Genomic DNA, 17,703 nt, shown 5'->3' with positions numbered 1-17,703 from the left:
TTATGATCTAGGATAATTTGCTTCTGCCTAAATTATTTCTTTTAATTTTCTTTTAGAACAGGCTTGTAGGTGAGAATTTTTTTTTTTTTGCAAATTTAAAAATTTCACCTTTATTTTTGAAGGATAGTTTTGCTGGGCATACTATTCTGGATTGGCAGTTATTTTCTCTTTGGCCCTTTAACAGTGTTATTCTATTATATTCTGGCTTCTGTTGTTTCTGTTGAGAAATGTGTCAGTTTACTGTGTTTTGAAGAGCAACTCCTTTTTTTCCTATGGCTGCTTTTATGATTTTATTCTCCCCCCTTTCTTCTTCTCTTTCTTCCCTAGTTTATGGCATCCTAGGTAGAATTTTCTTTTAACTATATCCTGCTTGGTGTTGACAGAGCATTCTGAATCTCTCGAATGATTTCTTTCATCAGTTTTTGAAAACTCCAGTTACTCTTTCTTTGAATGTTGGTTTATCAATTTCTCCACTTTTCTAGGACTTCTGTTATACATATATATCTATTAGACACTGTGAGTGTGTCTCACATTTTCCTTAAATCTCTTCCCCACCTCCTTTCACTACTTTCTCTTTCACCTTCCTCTGTTTTTTATTCTTTTCTCTTTAGGCTTCAGATTGGGTATTTTTTATTGATTTGTCTTCTAGTTTACTCATCCTTTATTCATTCCATTGTTGTCTCATTTGCTCTAAGACCAAGATATTAAATTCTTATGATTCTGAGACTGATGCGTTGCCAGGTATGCTGAGAGGGCTCTATATTAAGCTCTTAATTTCACATATTGTATTTTTCGGTTCTAGAGTGCTTATTTAATTATTTTTGTAGTTCCTAATCCATTGGTGAAATGTTGCATCTTCAGCAGTTCTGTACATTTCCCCTTCTATTTTCTATTAGTCAGGATTATTTAATAATTGTCTTTAAATAATTGTCCTTGTGTATTAACTTCACTTGTAAATTATATTTGAGTCTGATTCTCTTGTCTAGCTTGCTCTTAATTATTGGTCATATTTGTTTGTTCCTTTGCATGTTTAGTAATTTTTTAATTGTGTGCCAGATTTTATAAATGAAAGAACCATAGAGGCGCTGTGCAGTGTTCCCAGTAGGGATCACATTTTTCTCTGGTGCACAAATTGGCAAGGACCTAATTACCTTCAACTAGAGGGGGATTGAGCTATTTTAGCGTTGTGTTAAAGTTTAATAAAACTCAGTGTTCTTGTCATTTGCCCTTTGTGTTTGTTACTTTTTAAATTGAGAGCCTACTGAGTATGTCTCCTTGGCCCTGGAAGATTGTGGGAGATCTGTCTCTGTAGAGTTTCCCCACATAGCCCTTCTGCCTACTTATACTGCTTCAAAAATTTGGCAATTGTCTTGGTGATTTGGTTCAAAATTCTCAAGGTACAAAAAGAGAGTTTTTACCACCCTATTTCTATGATATCAAGTGCCCCTTCTCAAAGTACTACCAGTCTCTTTTGTATCTTTCCAGAGATATTCCCTTACGTCTTTTCAAGTTCTTTCCTCCACTACAGAAACTTCTCATAAAACAAAACTCTCATGTGAAAGCCCAGTATATGAGATAAACTCTCAACTACTGTGGTGGAGTAGGGGGTCCTGACACATCTTCAGTTAATATAATTCTAGGAGAATGGTATTGCAGTGTTCTTTGTATCCAAGAAGGTAGAGCATAATGTGTAGTCAGCAAACACATAAGATAGTTATTACTTTCTAAGAAAAGTCTCTATTTTTAGCAGTTTGAAAATGATTCTCTGATAAAATCTTCTAATGTGTTTTTGTGCTAAAAATTCAGTAATAACATTTTTTATGTTCTTTTTTTACAAAAGGTAAGTTTTTCAGTTACGTGAAACTCATCCAAAATGATTTTGTAGCTCATAATACTTATTATTTAAGCTTGGTTTTATACTGCATATTATGATTTTAATGAGGTTATTTTTTTAAATGAGTGAGAGAGAGAGAGAGAGAGAGTGTGTGTGTGTGTGTGTGTGTGTGTGAGAGAGAGAGAAAGAAAAATCACTATAACATGTTTCAAAAGGATCATAGAATTTTTGTCTGCAAAGGACTTAATTTTATAAATAATTTAAGTGAGGCTCCAGATAATTTCAGTAACCTGCTCAAGGCCTTATAGATAATTAATGGCAAATTTGAAATTAAAGTTCAGACTTTCTAGCTCCAAAATAATTAGGTTTGATAAAGGTATACAAGTATGCTAGTTATTATAGAAAATTTTGGATCTATAATTAGTTCTTAAAATTAGATAAGCCATATTATAAATGCCTATCAAAACTGTTTTTTGTATTATATTCTTCAGAGCATTACCTCAATATTTCAGTTTTCTATTTTCATTTTTTATAGAATTGGAAAATATTTAACTCTTAACAAATGAATTCCCCACTTGAACTCTGCCGAATTCCTGTGCCACCTCCTCCTTTAGAAAACTGACCTTAATACAGGTAAAATTAAGACTTTAACTTTTTACAGGATAAAGAATAAATTTTCTATATAGTTAGACATGTTAGCATTTTTGGTAATCTTTGGTGGATAGCTTCTATTTATTAAGCAATTTTACATAATGTAATAACATTTTAATTATTGCCTTTGAATTATATTTTTGAAAGTGTTTCCTTTTTATAAATGTGTTTATAAAAAACCTTCTGTTATCTAAACTTGATATTTATTGAAGGATTGAATTTACTCAGCATAATTGCATTATCTGGGCTACATCTAGATCAATGCTGTCCAATAGAACTTCTTTGATGATGACTATATTGTATATCTGTGTCATCCAGTGTAGATTGCCAAAGTAGCTCTAGCCACAAGTAGCTTCCTTTATTAGACAGTGCAGCTTTGGGCTTTTCGTTAGGAAATTTGGTAATTATACTAACAGTATGTCTTAAGTTTTAGACTTATACCTTGAAATATCATCATAGTTGTTGATCAGGTTTGAAAATTAGCAGTAGCAAAACCATCATTGCCTGTCTCATATGTTGTCCTGATAATTGTATAGCTTGGTGTATCCCATAATTTTGATCCACTAGAAATCTTTGAGAGGAATTACCACAGTTACTTTTGCTCACTATTGTATCTTTAACGTTTTACTTGGTATCTAGCATGTAATTGGTATTCACAGTGCATATTAGCTGAAAGAATGGATAAATAATTTCTGTACTTTAATGCTACAGGAAAAAAATGCCTCCTAAATTGTTCAAAAATTAAATAATTGTATTGATAATATTTCTATAATAATAGTAGCAAGCATCCATTGAGGACTTACGTTATACAGTCACTGTTCTAAGTAAGACCTTATGTGTGCTGATTTATTAAATCTTTAAAAATAAACCTTTGTCATAGCTATGTACATTATTCCCATTTTATAAGTGAGGAATCTGAAGCCAGAGATTAGTTAAGTAACTTTCCCAAGGGTACATAATATTATACTTAGAGAGCTTAGACAAGTACTGTGAGTTTTCTTCCTGGCGAGTAGTTCTTTACCTTCTTCAGATCACATTCCAGCAGTTTATTATTTTGTTCATTATGTTGTAGTTAGGGCTCGCTAATAAAGGTTTCTGTTACCACCTCTGGTACAGTGGTGCTCACCTGTAGTCCTAGCTGTAATTCCAAGGCGGGAGGAGACCTCATCTCTAAATAATAATACTACTATTAATAATAAAAAGGTCGCCATTGTCGTAGTAATCAAAAAGATAGTCATTTTCTATGATAGCCTCTTCGTTACGTATTCTGACGCTAAGGTAGTATGGCTGGAATATCAGCTTGAGTTATTTTTTTTTTGAGATGGAGTCTCACTCTGTCACCAGGCGGGAGTGCAGTATTATGATCCTGGCTTACTGCAACCTCTGCCTCCGAGTTGAAGCTATTCTCCTGCCTCATTCTCCCGAGTAGCTGGGACTACCGGCACCTGTCACCACACCCGGGTTATTTTTGTATTTTTAGTAGAGACAGGGTTTCATCATGTTTTCCAGGATGGTCTTGATCTCTTGACCTCGTTATCTGCTTCCCTTGGCCTCCCAAAGTGTTGGGATTACAGGTGTGAGCCACCGTGCCTGTCCACCTTGAGTTTTTTTAAGTATAGTTTTTACCAGGTGATGGGATAGATGTAATATACAGTAGAAGAAATGATCATCAGAATTTTATATTGTATGATTAAACATAAAGCTTGCAAGGCTATTCAGGAGACTGAGGTGGGAGGATTGGTTGAGCCCAGGAGTTCAAGACCAGCTGGGGCAAGATAGCAAGACCCCCATCTCAAGAAAAAATAAGATACCTTGCAGTCTATTTATAGCTGTGCTCTGTAGATATCCTTACATACTAAAAGTACTGTGCCTAGTTAGAAAACACATGTTTACAGAGAAACATGTGTTTACAGAGAAACTCTGTAAGCATATGTTTTCTAACTAGGCACAGTATTTTCAGTGTGTAGAGATCTCTCCACATATATCTGTCAGTACTATTTCTGTTTTTCAAATGAAGGTACTAAAATCTATTTTTAGGATTTTAGAGTTAGAAAATAACTAATCTGAAATGTGACTCAAGATGACGCTGTGAGAACAACCCAGGATTGAAGCTCGCGGTCAATGCGCGGATGGGGTGAGTCAGGGCTGCATTTCCAGACGGATCTTTGTTGCCCACAGAATGGGGAAATTCCTAGGTATAGAGGAGATGCGGGACGCCAGGCAGAGGTTTTGGCTGGCGCAGCCGGCGGCTGGTGTGGCAGCGGCCTGCGCTGTGGTGGCGCTACACAGCGGTCCGCACAAAGCGCGCTCGTCCGGGTGCCCTGTGGAGCCGGCAACCTGAGACTTGGGAGGGCTGAACTTGAGACTGAACGAGACTTGGACAGTGAGCCAGCCCAGGAGATTCCAGGATGACAGCGTTTGGGGTAGCGCAGTGGGACAAACAAAACGGCGATTCCAAATGCTCCCCATGGAGGGGTTCCCTGAGGCCGCAGCTCCGTGGGGGAAGGGCGCCCGCCATTACCGAGGCAAACCTCCCCCACTAAGGTACACGCCCATTGCTGATGCAGCCTGCTGTTGCCGAGGCAACCCGCTACAACAGAGAGACTCCGCCGCAGGGCGTAGCCTGTGGCAGCAGGGTGGAGACTGCAGCAGAAGGGCAGAGCCTGCAGCAGCAGGGCGAACCTCACACCAGCAGGGCGGAACCTCGGCAGGCAAATAGTGACTAGACTGCCTCCTAGCTGGGCGGGACAGCGCGGCAGACACTCACAAGGAAAGCCCCAACCCCCCCCAGACAGAGCATCTGAGAAAAAAAGGGTTTTTTTATGAGTTATGTTGCAGCAGAATTAAACATAGCAGCCTAACAGCCCTGAATGAACAACAGAGCTCGCAGCTCCCTGACCCCTCTATATCCAAAAGACTGACATTTGGCAGGCATCATTCTGGGACAAAGATAGAAAAAGAAACTGGTAGCATCCCTCACTGTTCTGCAGCTGCTATAGGTGCACCCCAGAGAAGCAGGGCCTGGAGTGGACCTCAGCAGTAGTACAGCAAAGGGGCTAGACTGGTAGAAGGAAAACCAAGTAACAGAAATACTTCATCATCAACAATCTGGGCATCCACTCAGAGACCCAATTGAAAAGTCAGCAACTACACAGACGACAGGTGGATAAATCCACAAAGATGGGAAGAAACCAGCGCAAAAAGGAGGAAAACACCTGGAACCAGAACACCTCGCCTCCTACAAAGGACCAAAACTCCTCACCAGCAAGGGAACAAAGCTGGATGGAGAATGACTGTGACGAAATGACGGAATTAGACTTCAGAAGGTGGATAATGAGAAACTTTTGTGAGCTAAAAGAACATGTTTTAAATCAATGCAAAGAAACTAAGAACCTTGAAAAAAGATACGAAAAAAGATTCGAGGAAATGATAACAAGAATGGATAACTTAGAGAGGAATATGAATGAATTAAAGGAGCTGAAAAACACAATACGAGAACTTCATGAAGCATGCACAAGTTTCAATAGCCGAATTGACCAAGCAGAAGAAAGAATATCAGAAGTCGAAGATCAACTCAATGAAATAAAACGAGAAACCAAGATCAGAGAAAAAAGCGCAAAAAGGAATGAACAAAGTCTCCAAGAAATGTGGGACTATGTGAAGAGACCTAACCTACGTTTGATAGGCGTACCAGAATGTGACGAAGAGAATGAATCCAAGCTGGAAAATACTCTTCAGGACATTATCCAGGAAAATTTCCCCCACCTAGCAGGACAGGCCAACACTCAAATGCAGGAAATACAGAGAACACCACAAAGATATTCCGCAAGAAGAGCAACCCCAAGGCACATAATTGTCAGATTCAACAAGGTTGAAATAAAGGAGAAAATACTAAGGGCAGCCAGGGAGAAAGGTCGGGTCACCCACAAAGGGAAGCCCATCAGACTAACAGCAGATCTCTCGGCAGAAACTCTACAAGCCAGAAGAGAGTGGGGGCCAATATTCAACATCCTTAAAGAAAAGAACTTTCAACCCAGAATTTCATATCCAGCCAAACTGAGCTTCAGAAGTGAAGGAAAAATGAAATCTTTTGCAAACAAGCAAGTACTCAGAGATTTTGTCACCACCAGGCCTGCTTTACAAGAGCTCCTGAAAGAGGCACTACACATAGAAAGGAACAACCAGTACCAGCCATTCCAAAATCACACTAAATGCTAAAGAGCATCAGCATAATGAAAAATCTACAACAACTAACAGGCAAAACAGCCACTTAGCATCAAAATGGCAGTATCAAATTCACACATAACAATATTAACCCTAAATGTAAATGGACTAAATGCACCAATCAAAAGACACAGACTGGCAAATTGGATAAAAAGCCAAAAACCATCAGTGTGCTGTATCCAGGAAACCCATCTCACATGCAAGGATACACAAAGGCTCAAAATAAAGGGATGGAGGAAGATTTACTAAGCAAATGGAGAGCAAAAGAAAGCAGGAGTTGCAATTCTCATCTCTGATAAAATAGACTTTAAAGCAACAAAGATCAAAAGAGACAAAGAAGGCCATTACATAATGGTAAAAGGATCGCTACAACAAGAAGAGCTAACGATCCTAAACATATATGGACCCAGTACAGGAGCACCCAGATACATAAGGCAAGTTCTTAACGACTTACAAAAAGACTTAGACTCCCACACAAAAATAGTGGGAGACTTTAACACTCCACTGTCAATATTAGACAGATCAACCAGACAGAAAATCAACAAGGATATCCAGGGCTTGAACTCAGACCTGGAGCAAGCAAAACTGATAGACATTTACAGAACTCTCCACCCCAAATCCACAGAATATACATTCTTCTCAGCACCACATCACAACCTACTCTAAAATTGACCACATAATTGGAAGTAAAGCACTGCTAGCAAATGCAAAACAACTGAAATCATAACAAACAGCCTCTCAGACCATAGTGCAATCAAGTTAGAACTCAGAATTCAGAAACCAACCAAGAACCGCACAGCTTCATGTAAACTGAACAACTGGCTCTTGAATGTTGACTGGATAAACAATGAAATGAAGGCAGAAATAAAGAAGTTCTTCGAAACCAATGAGAACGAAGACACAACATGCCAGAATCTCTGGGACACATTTAAAGCAGTCTCTAGAGGAAAGTATATAGCAATAAGTGCCCATATGAGAAGAATGGAGAGATCCAAAATTGACACCCTATCGTCAAAATTGAAAGAGCTAGAGGAGCAAGATCAAAAAAACTCAAAACCCAGCAGAAGACAAGAAATAACTAAGATCAGAGCTGAACTGAAGGAGATTGAGACACGAAAAACCCTCCAAAAAATCAATAAATCCAAGAGCTGGCTTTTTGAAAAGATCAACAAAATAGACCACTAGCCAGATTGATTAAAAAGAAAAGAGAGAACAACCAAATAGATGCAATAAAAAATGATAAAGGGGAAATCACCACAGATTTCACAGAAATTCAAACCAACATCAGAGAATATTACAAACAACTCTATGCACATAAACTAGTAAACCTGGAAGAAATGGATAAATTCCTGGACTCCTGTGTCCTCCCAAGCCCAAACCAGGAGGAAGCTGAAACTATGAATAGACCAATAACAAGGTCAGAAGTTGAGGCAGCAATTAAGAGCCTACCACACAAAAAAAGCCCAGGTCCAGACGGGTTCAAAGCTGAATTCTACCAGACACACAAAGAGGAGCTGGTACCATTCCTTCTGAAACTATTCCAGATAATCCAAAAAGAAGGAATGCTTCCCAAATCATTCCATGAGACCAATATCATCCTGATACCAAAACCCGGCAGAGACCCAACAAGAAAAGAAAACTTCAGGCCAATATCCATGATGAACATAGATGCAAAAATCTTCAATAAAATATTGGCAAGCCGATTGCAACAGCAAATCAAAAACTTATCCATCATGATCAAGTAGGATTCATTCCGGGCATGCAAGGCTGGTTCAACATACACAAGTCTATAAACATAATTCACCACATAAACAGAACCAAAAATAAAAACCACATGATTATCTCAATTGACGCAGAGAAGGCATTTGACAAAATTCAACAGCCCTTTATGCTAAAAACCCTCAATAAACTCGATATTGATGGAACGTATCTCAAAGTAATAAAAGCTATTTATAACAAATTATAACAACAGCCAATATCATACTGAATGGGCAAAAACTGGAAGCATTCCCTTTGAAATCTGGCACTAGACAAGGATGCCCTCTTTCACCACTCCTATTCAATATAGTACTGGAAGTTCTAGCCAGAGCAATCAGGCAAGAAAAAAAAATAAAGGGTATTCAAATAGAAAGATGGAAGCCAAATTGTCTCTATTTGCAGATGACATGATAGTATACCTAGAAGACCCCATCGCCTCAGCCCAAAAACTCCTGAAACTGATAAGCAACTTCAGCAAAGTCTCAGGATATAAAATCAATGTGCAAAAATCACAAGCATTCCTCTACACCAATAACAGACTTAAAGAAAGCCAAATCAAGAACGAACTGCCATTCGCAATTGCTACAAAAAGAATAAAATACCTTGGAATACAACTCACAAGGAACATAAGGGACCTCTTCAAGGAGAACTACAAACCACTGCTCAATGAAATCAGAGAGGATACAAACAGATGGAGAAACATTCCATGTTCATGGTTAGGAGGAATTAATATCGTGAAAATGGCTATACTGCCCAAAGTAATTTACAGAGTCAATGCTATCCCCATCAAGCTACCATTGACTTTCTTCACAGAACTGGAAAAAACCACCATGAACTTCATATGGAACCAAAAGAGAGCCCGGATAGCCAAGTCAATTCTAAGCAAAAAGAACACAGTGGGGGGCATCACACTACTAGATTCAAACTATACTACAAGGCTACAGTAATCAAAACAGCATGATACTGGTACCAAAACAGAGATATAGACCAATGGAACACAACAGAGGCATTGGAGGCAACCCAACATATCTACAACCATACAATCTTTGATAAACCCGACAAAAACAAGCAATGGGGAAAGGATTCCCTGTTCAACAAATGGTGTTGGGAAAACTGGCTAGCCATGTGCAGAAAGCAGAAACTGGACCCCTTCCTGACACCTTACACCAAAATTAACTCCAGATGGACTAAAGACTTAAACATGAGACCTGGCACCATAAAAACCCTAGAGGAAAATCTAGGTAAAACCATCCAAGACATAGGAGTAGGCAAGGACTTCATGAACAAAACACCAATAGCATTGGCAACAAAAGCCAAAATAGACAAATGGGACCTAATCAAACTCCACAGCTTCTGCACGGCAAAAGAAACAGTCACTAGCGTGAATCGGCAACCAACAGAATGGGAAAAAATTTTTGCAGTTTACCCATCTGACAAAGGGCTGATATCCAGAATTTACACAGAACTCAAACAGATTTACAGGAAAAAAACAAGCCCATTCAAAATTGGGCAAAGGATATGAACAGACACTTTATGAAAGAAGACATATATGAGGCCAACAATCATATGAAAAAATGCTCATCGTCACTGGTCATCAGAGAGATGCAAATCAAAACCACATTGAGATACCATGTCACGCCAGTTAGAATGGCGATCATAAAAAATCTGGAGACAACAGATGCTGGAGAGGATGTGGAGAAAAAGGAACACTTTTACACTGTTGGTGGGAGTATAAATTAGTTCAACCATTGTGGAAGACAGTGTGGTGATTCCTCAAGGCCTTAGAAATAGAAATTCCATTTGACCCAGCAATCCCATTACTGGGTATATATCCAAAGGACTATAAATCGTTCTACTATAAGGACACATGCACACGAATGTTCATTGCAGCACTGTTTACAATAGCAAAGACCTGGAATCAACCAAAATGCCCATTGATGATAGACTGGATTGGGAAAATGTGGCATATATACACTATGGAATATTATGCAGCAATCAGAAAAGATGAGTTTGTGTCGTTTGTAGGGACATGGATGAATCTGGAGAACATCATTCTCAGCAAACTGACACAAGAACAGAAAATGAAACACCGCATATTCTCACTCATAGGTGGGTGATGACAAATGAGAACACATGGACACAGGGAGGGGAGTATTAAACACTGGGGTCTATTGGGGGTAAAAGGGGAGGGCCAGCGGGAGGGGGAGGTGAGGAGGGATAGCCTGGGGAGAAATGCCAAATGTGGGTGAAGGGGAGAAAGGAAGCAAAACACACTGCCGTGTGTGTACCTATGCAACTGTCTTGCATCTTCTGTACATGTTGCAATAAAAAATTAAAAAAAATAATAAAATAAAATTAAAAAAAATAAGAAAATAACTAATCTTGTAGGAAACTGAAGCCAAAGTGTTTAAATGAGTTGTCTGAGGACATATAAACAGTATGGTTCATTGATTATATATGTTTTTTAAGTACCTGTCTCATGTCCAGAAATCATAGTATGCTTTTAGCTTTGAATGCATAGTAGTGAGCAATATAGAAATGTACCTGTTCTCTTTGAATTTACAGTCCGGTGGGGAGATAGACAATCTGTAAGTAATGAGGTCTGATAAACAAGTTACAAAACCCAAAGTTCTAGGAAGCAAATAAACCTTGTGTTGGAATAGAGCATACTGGGAATGGAAAAAGAGCTGCTATTTACATAGAGTGGTTCAGAAAGGCTGCTGAGACTTAGGGGATCAGAAGGGGCTAGCTACTTAAACGGCAGGAGCAGGACAGCATTCCAGGCTGAAACAGTCTGCACAGATGCCCTGGAGTTGAGGTGCGCATAAAGCTGTAGAGAAGCTGAAAGGAGAGTATGGCCAGAACATAGAAAGCTGTGGGGAGAGTGGTATGAACCATAAGATGGGGGCTGGTTAACATAGTGCCATTTTCAACCATAGATTTCAAAATTATGGCATTAGATTCAAATCTGAGTTCTGCCATTTAAACTGTGTTACCCTGTATAGGTCACACAACCTATTTACACTAATTTTCTTATCTATTAGATGAGAATAACAAGCTACTTTATAGTACATAGTATCATGAAGATTACTTATATAATGCTTACAGTAAATACTTATATAATGTTTATCTTGAGGTAAGAACTGTTTTAAGTATACAAAAACTATATGAAGTAGATACTGCTATTATTCCCAGTTTTGAAATGAGAGAAATGAAGGACAGAGGGGTTTGAGTATAGCTAGTAAGAGGGTTTAAATATAGCTAGGAAGGTGACCTTAACCTTAGGCAACCTTGCTCCAGAGTTAGTGATCAAAGTGTGATCCTTAGGATCCTTGAAGGGGGTTCATGGAGGTCAAAACGATTTTTCATATTAATATAAAGGTAGTATTTGCCATCTTCACTGTCATTCTGTCATAAATATACAGTGAAGTTTTTCTGCAACAGATTGAATGCAGGAGCAATTATGAGGCCTGGCATGGTGGCTCATGTCTATAATCTCAGCACTTTAGGAGGCTGAGGTGGGTGGATCACTTGAGGTCAGGAGTTTGAGACCAACCTGGCCAACATGGTAAAACCCCGTCTCTACTAAAAATACAAAAATTAGCCAGATATGGTGGCACATGCCTGTGATCCCAGCTACTCAGAGGCTGAGGCAGGAGAATTGCTTGAAACCCAGGAGTTGGAGGAGGTTGCAGTGGGCTGAGATCATATCACTGTACTCTAGTCTGGGTAACAAAGCTCTGTCTCAAAAAAAAAAAAAAGAGAGAGAGAGAGAACCAATTATGAGATTTGCAAACAAAACAAAAAACCAACGCTGTTCTTACTAAATTTTTTTTGTTTTAGAAGAATATAATTTTCACTTTAAAATGTTAACATGTAATAGGCTTATTTTCAAATGAATTAATAAATGAACTTTTTTAATGAAAGAAATTCTGAGACCAAAAAAAGCTGAGAACTGCTGCTATATACCACTAAATTCTGCTGCCTGTTATTAAATCAGATAAAACATAGGAAACAGCTGGTGCCATGTTTATACTTGATAGGTTCACACTTAATAGGTTCTCATCACTTTTAAGACACTTTTTTTTTTTCACATTTTGATATTTTTGGAAATCAAGATGTGACTTGTCGGAAGAAACTTTTCAGTGATCAGCCAGGTAAATTGTGAAGTAGTAGTAGTCATCTATACTTGGTATATCTAGAATTTAGCTTTATGTATTGTTTTATTCAGTTATTTCAGTTGATACTAGTAGCACCACATGGGGTTGAAATATTAATTGGATTTGTATCCCTATTTGTTGCTTAATGTGTCTATAATATATCACCATATGATACAGCTTTGAAATGAATATTGTTTCAGTAGAAGATTGCCTGACATATGTCAGTTAATTCAAAGACAACAAAATTGCCAAATCGCTCAGTCTCTAATATCAAACCTGGGCAAGGTTGGTGTCACTAATTCATGCATCTGGGACAACATCTACTTGTCAAAAATTTCGATGATATTTGAAGAAGGCATTAATTTCTATTTAGTACTTAGTTTTCCGAGTTAAATTATCAAGTTTAACCAAGTAGAAAACAGAAATCTAAGATTTTGTTATGGCCAGAAATAACACTGTGAGTGCTAAAGGTGCTCAAAATCGACAGATGATTGAATGCCTGCTATATGCCTGCACTTGGGATATAATGCCTGTCCCTGTAAAATACAGATTCTAGTAGAAAAGACAGACAATAAGTAAAAAATAGATGATAATTACAGATTATGCTAAATGCTGTGAAGAAAATTGGCAGAGTGATGAGGTTGGAGGAAGGAGGAACGTTGGGGTAGCTGATTTAAAGTATATAAGGAAAGCTTCTTTGAGGAGGTGATGTATGAACTGAGTCTAATCCAGCCATATACAGAGCTGGGAAAGAATGCCAGGTGGCAGGTACAAAGACCAAAGGTGGCCAGAAACATAAAGGGTAATTTTTTAAAAGTGGCATGTGATTATATGAAGGACCTTATGCACTTGTCTTTTCATTAAGCTTTTTTTTCTTTTTCACAGAAGATTATTTCATATTTTCTCCTTAAAGTACTTCATAAATACTGTCTTTTTTTTTTTTTGAGGGAAAAAGAGAAGAAGGGGAAAAAAAGAAAAAGAGGGAAAAAGGAATATTACTTCATTCATAAAATGGGTTTCAATAATGGCCGATCAATATTTTGAGTGTTTAAAGTGATTAATGCATATTTTATGTGTTTAAAATGGAGACCTCTATTGTGTTTATTTGTTCTGGCTCTGAGTTCAAGTAAATACTGTCTTAAAACTAGTAGTTTTATAGAGTTGGGAAACTATGATGTGTTATGATTATAATTATTAATAGCACTATATTTCTCTATTTAAAGGTATTTCATTTTTAGTCATTTTTTTAAATGGTCTGGGTGGAAACTATAGAGATTTAATGTGCCAAATTTGTGATTATAGGAGAGCTCAAATAGGAATTTAAAATAGTAATTTAGCATGGAGATGATACTTTTTTTTTTTTTTTTGGACGGAGTCTTGCTCTGTTTCCCAGACTGGAGTGCAGTGGCATGATCTCAACTCACCACAACCTCCACCCCCTGGGTTCAAATGATTCTCTTGCCTCAACCTCCTGAGTGGCTGGGACTACAAGCATGCACCACCATGTCTGGCTAATTTTTGTATTTTTAGTAGAGACGGGGTTTCACTATGTTGGCCAGGCTGATCTCAAACTCCTGACCTCAGGTGATCCACCTGCCTTGGCCTCCCAAAGTGCTGGGATTACAGGCATGAGCCACTGTGCCCATCCCACTCAGCAAATTTTTTAAAATTTCTTTGTAGAGATGGGAGTCTCGTGCTGTGTTTCCCAGGCTGGTCTCAAATTCCTGGCCTCAAGTGATCCTCTCACCTCAGCCTTCCAAAGTGCTAGGACTACAGGTGTGAGCCACCTTTAAACTTCCTATACCATTGGATCATGCCTGCCTCTTCATCCCCAACTCCTGCCCTTTGTGCTCTGTACTCCAGACCACTTGGATCTTCTTTTAGGTTCTATAACTTCCTGTGCTTTTTCTTGCCATAGGACCTATTATATAAGTGGTTCCCTCTTCTGGAAGGTTCTCTTTCTGTTCCCCTTAACTCTGTGGATCCTTGATATATACAACTTAAGCAGTACCTCAAAGAAACCTCTTTCGATTCTGTAGTCAATATTTGGCTCATTTGTTTTGTGCTTTTGCCTGTCTTTCTTTCTTACCCTTCATCTCTGCAAAAATATGTTTGGTTTCCTCCACTAGGTAAGTGGTTCATTAAAGTGAATTTACATCTGGATTTGTTTATTATTATATTTCCGGATCCTAGCATAATGGCTGCTATATAGATGATGTTTAAGAAATATTTATGGGCCGGGCACGGTGGCTCACGCCTGTAATCCCAGCACTTTCGGAGGCCAAGGCGGGTGGATCACGAGGTCAAGAGATCGAGACCATCCTGGTCAACGTGGTGAAACCCCGTCTCTACTAAAAATACAAAAATTATCTGGGCATGGTGGCGCGTGCCTATAATCCCAGCTACTCAGGAGGCTGAGGCAGGAGAATTGCCTGAACCTAGGAGGCGGAGGTTGCGGTGAGCCAAGATCGTGCCATTGCACTCCAGCCTGGGTACCAAGAGTAACTCCATCTCAAAAAAAAAGAAGAAAAGAAAAGAAATATTTATGGAATTAATCAATTTCTTACTGAATCCCTCTTTAGCTTTTTGGCAGCTGCCTACTTGGGCACTGAGAAACTTCCAGGGGTGACTACCTTAGTATTTAAATGGAATTACAGTTTACATCCACTGTACAGCTTACTTTTTTTACTTGGGCATTTTTCCATTTTATTTATTTGTTTATTTATTTAGTGACAGAGTCTTACTCTCTTGCCTAGGGTAAAGTGAAGTGGTGTGAACACAGCTCACTGCAGCCTTGACCTTCTAGGCGCAAGGGATCCCCCTGCCTCAGCCTCCTGAGTAGCTGAGACTATAGGTACACACCACTATACCCAGCTAATTTTTAAATTTTTTTTATAGAGATGGGATCTCACCATGTTGCCCAGCGTGGTCTGGAACCCCTGGGCTCTGTCCTTCCCCCTCATCCTTCCAGAGTTCTGGGATTACAGTCATGAGCCACTGTGCCTAGCTGTTTTTCCGTTTTAGAAAATTTATGGATCTATTTTCTTCAGGGGCCTTATTTTGTATAGTCCATATGTGTTTATAATCATTTTGCTGAATATGTAACCCTTGCTTTCTAGTTTGTCTAGCTTTGTCATTTATAATCTCTCTTGGTTTGTTTTATGATGTGTAGCTTATTCTGGTTATGTATTTGGTAAGAGTGTAGACTGTCTGGATAATGTGCAACTTGCTTTTACTTAGGATACATGTCTTTGCCACTTTGAAGTGTAATTTGCTTGGGAAAATATGAAAACATTAGGATAATAGATTTCAAATGTATCATTAAACATAAAACTTACTTTGATTTTATTTTGTTTTATTTTTGAGCCAGGGTCTGGCTCTGTTGCCCAGACTGGAATGCAGTGGCACAGTCGTAGCTCACTGCGACCTCTATCTCCTGTGCTCAAGCTATCCTCCAACCTTATCCTACCAAGTAGCTAGAACTGCATGTGCATGCCACCACACCTGGCTAATTTTCTTGATTTTTAGTAGAGACAAGGTCTCACTATGTTGCCAGGTTTGTCTTGAACTCCTGAGCTCAAGTGATTCTCCTACCTCAGCTTCCCGAAGTATTGAGATTTGTTAAGTTCATGGTGGTGAGCCACCATGCTGAGCTAGAACTTACTTCTGAAAAATTTTCTTTTAATTGTGCTCCAAACTAAAACAAGCCTCCTTATCTAAAATGTATACTAGATTAATTTCTCTTGGTGAAAGGCACATAACATTTATTTCTAGTTGTTTCTGTAAGTACTGCTATCCTCAGCTTCAATGCTTTTTTCTTTTAGAGATAAAAGAGGAGTAGAAGGTAAAAGAAAATGCTGGGATCTGACCGTTGTGTTGTGGAAGAATGGTTATCAGAATTCAAGGTAAATTGGATTGGAGATCAGAATGAATTATATTATTCTATATGTCAGTAATTCAAACAGTGAATATATGCTCTTTGGAGAAACATATACAAATATGGCAGGAGTAGAAATGACAAAATACAAAATAACATGTTTCTATAATTGCAGTTCTTAAAAATGATACTAACATGAGTAAAGGCTAGAAGGTGATAGGTGAAAATGAAAATAGTTCTTAGAATTGCTGAGATGACATTTTAAAAATATATTCAGTAAAAGAGAAGATCCACCAAGCTTTAATAAGACACAAAAATAGGATTTGGGCCTATGTTTTTCCATACTGTAATTAAAAATCAAATAGTTTAGATGGAAAACTATGTAATTTATGAATTATATGGAAATAAATGTTTTGGCAAAACATAAATGCAAGAATTGAAACATCCTACTTTTTTTAGATTAGATTAATTTAAGATGGCTAATTTCAGGAAATCTTGGTATAATGTGTGATTTCTAATCAGTATTTATAGTTCAGTAGAAGAATTGTATACTATAACATCCTAACTTAATTTGTTTGAACTCTGATGGTTCTTTCTTTTTTTTTTTTTTATTGAGATGGAGTCTTGCTCTGTCACCCAGGCTGGAGTGCAGTGGCATGATCTTGGCTCACTGCAATCTCCGTCTCCCAGATTCAAGCGATTCTTCTACCTCAGCCTCCTGAGTAGCTGAGTTACAGGGACACGCCACCATACCCAGCTAATTTTTGTATTTTTAGTAGAGAAAGGGTTTCACTATGTTGGCCAGGCTGGTCTTGAACTCCTGACCACAAATGATAACGCTCGCCTTGACCTCCCGAAGTGCTGGGATTCCAGGTGTGAACCACTGCGCCCAGCCTATTTCTTTATATTAATTGTTTTTACTTTTCTTACTTGAGTTTATTATAAATCTATTCAAGAACTACTTGTGTAAAATAAAGTGCCTGACTTCTAAAGTGTTAAGTTCACTTTTGTTTTCCTTTTGTGGTTTCTTTTAGGCATTACCTGACACTCAGATCACCAGTTATGCAGCAACTTTACACCGGAAAAAAACACTTGTACCAGCTCTCTATAAAGTTATTCAAGATTCAAATAATGAGGTAGGTGAGCTCAAGAAAAATAATTTCTACATAGTGACATGAAATATGTATACCAAAACATAA

The 17,703-nt window shown here is 38.3% G+C and overlaps 1 protein-coding gene across 31 annotated transcripts in view; it reads left to right on the top strand.

Annotated features, from left to right (window-relative positions):
• HYCC2 (hyccin PI4KA lipid kinase complex subunit 2) overlaps positions 1-17,703 on the top strand; it is an 83,325-nt gene that overhangs the window by 21,908 nt on the left and 43,714 nt on the right. For all 31 annotated transcript variants that reach the window (XM_002749621.6, XM_008999187.5, XM_078328104.1 and 28 more), the window contains 3 exons: positions 2,370-2,467; positions 16,452-16,532; positions 17,539-17,640. In XM_002749621.6, coding sequence (XP_002749667.1) covers positions 16,482-16,532; positions 17,539-17,640 — 153 coding nt within the window. In that variant the 5' untranslated portion in view covers positions 2,370-2,467; positions 16,452-16,481. The remainder of the gene's footprint in view (positions 1-2,369; positions 2,468-16,451; positions 16,533-17,538; positions 17,641-17,703) is intronic.

The sequence above is a fragment of the Callithrix jacchus genome, chromosome 6, assembly GCF_049354715.1.
Source record: "Callithrix jacchus isolate 240 chromosome 6, calJac240_pri, whole genome shotgun sequence".
NCBI classification, from domain to species: domain Eukaryota; kingdom Metazoa; phylum Chordata; class Mammalia; order Primates; family Cebidae; genus Callithrix; species Callithrix jacchus.
Note: the sequence above shows the minus strand (reverse complement) of the source record. Positions and strands in the feature narration are given on the sequence as shown.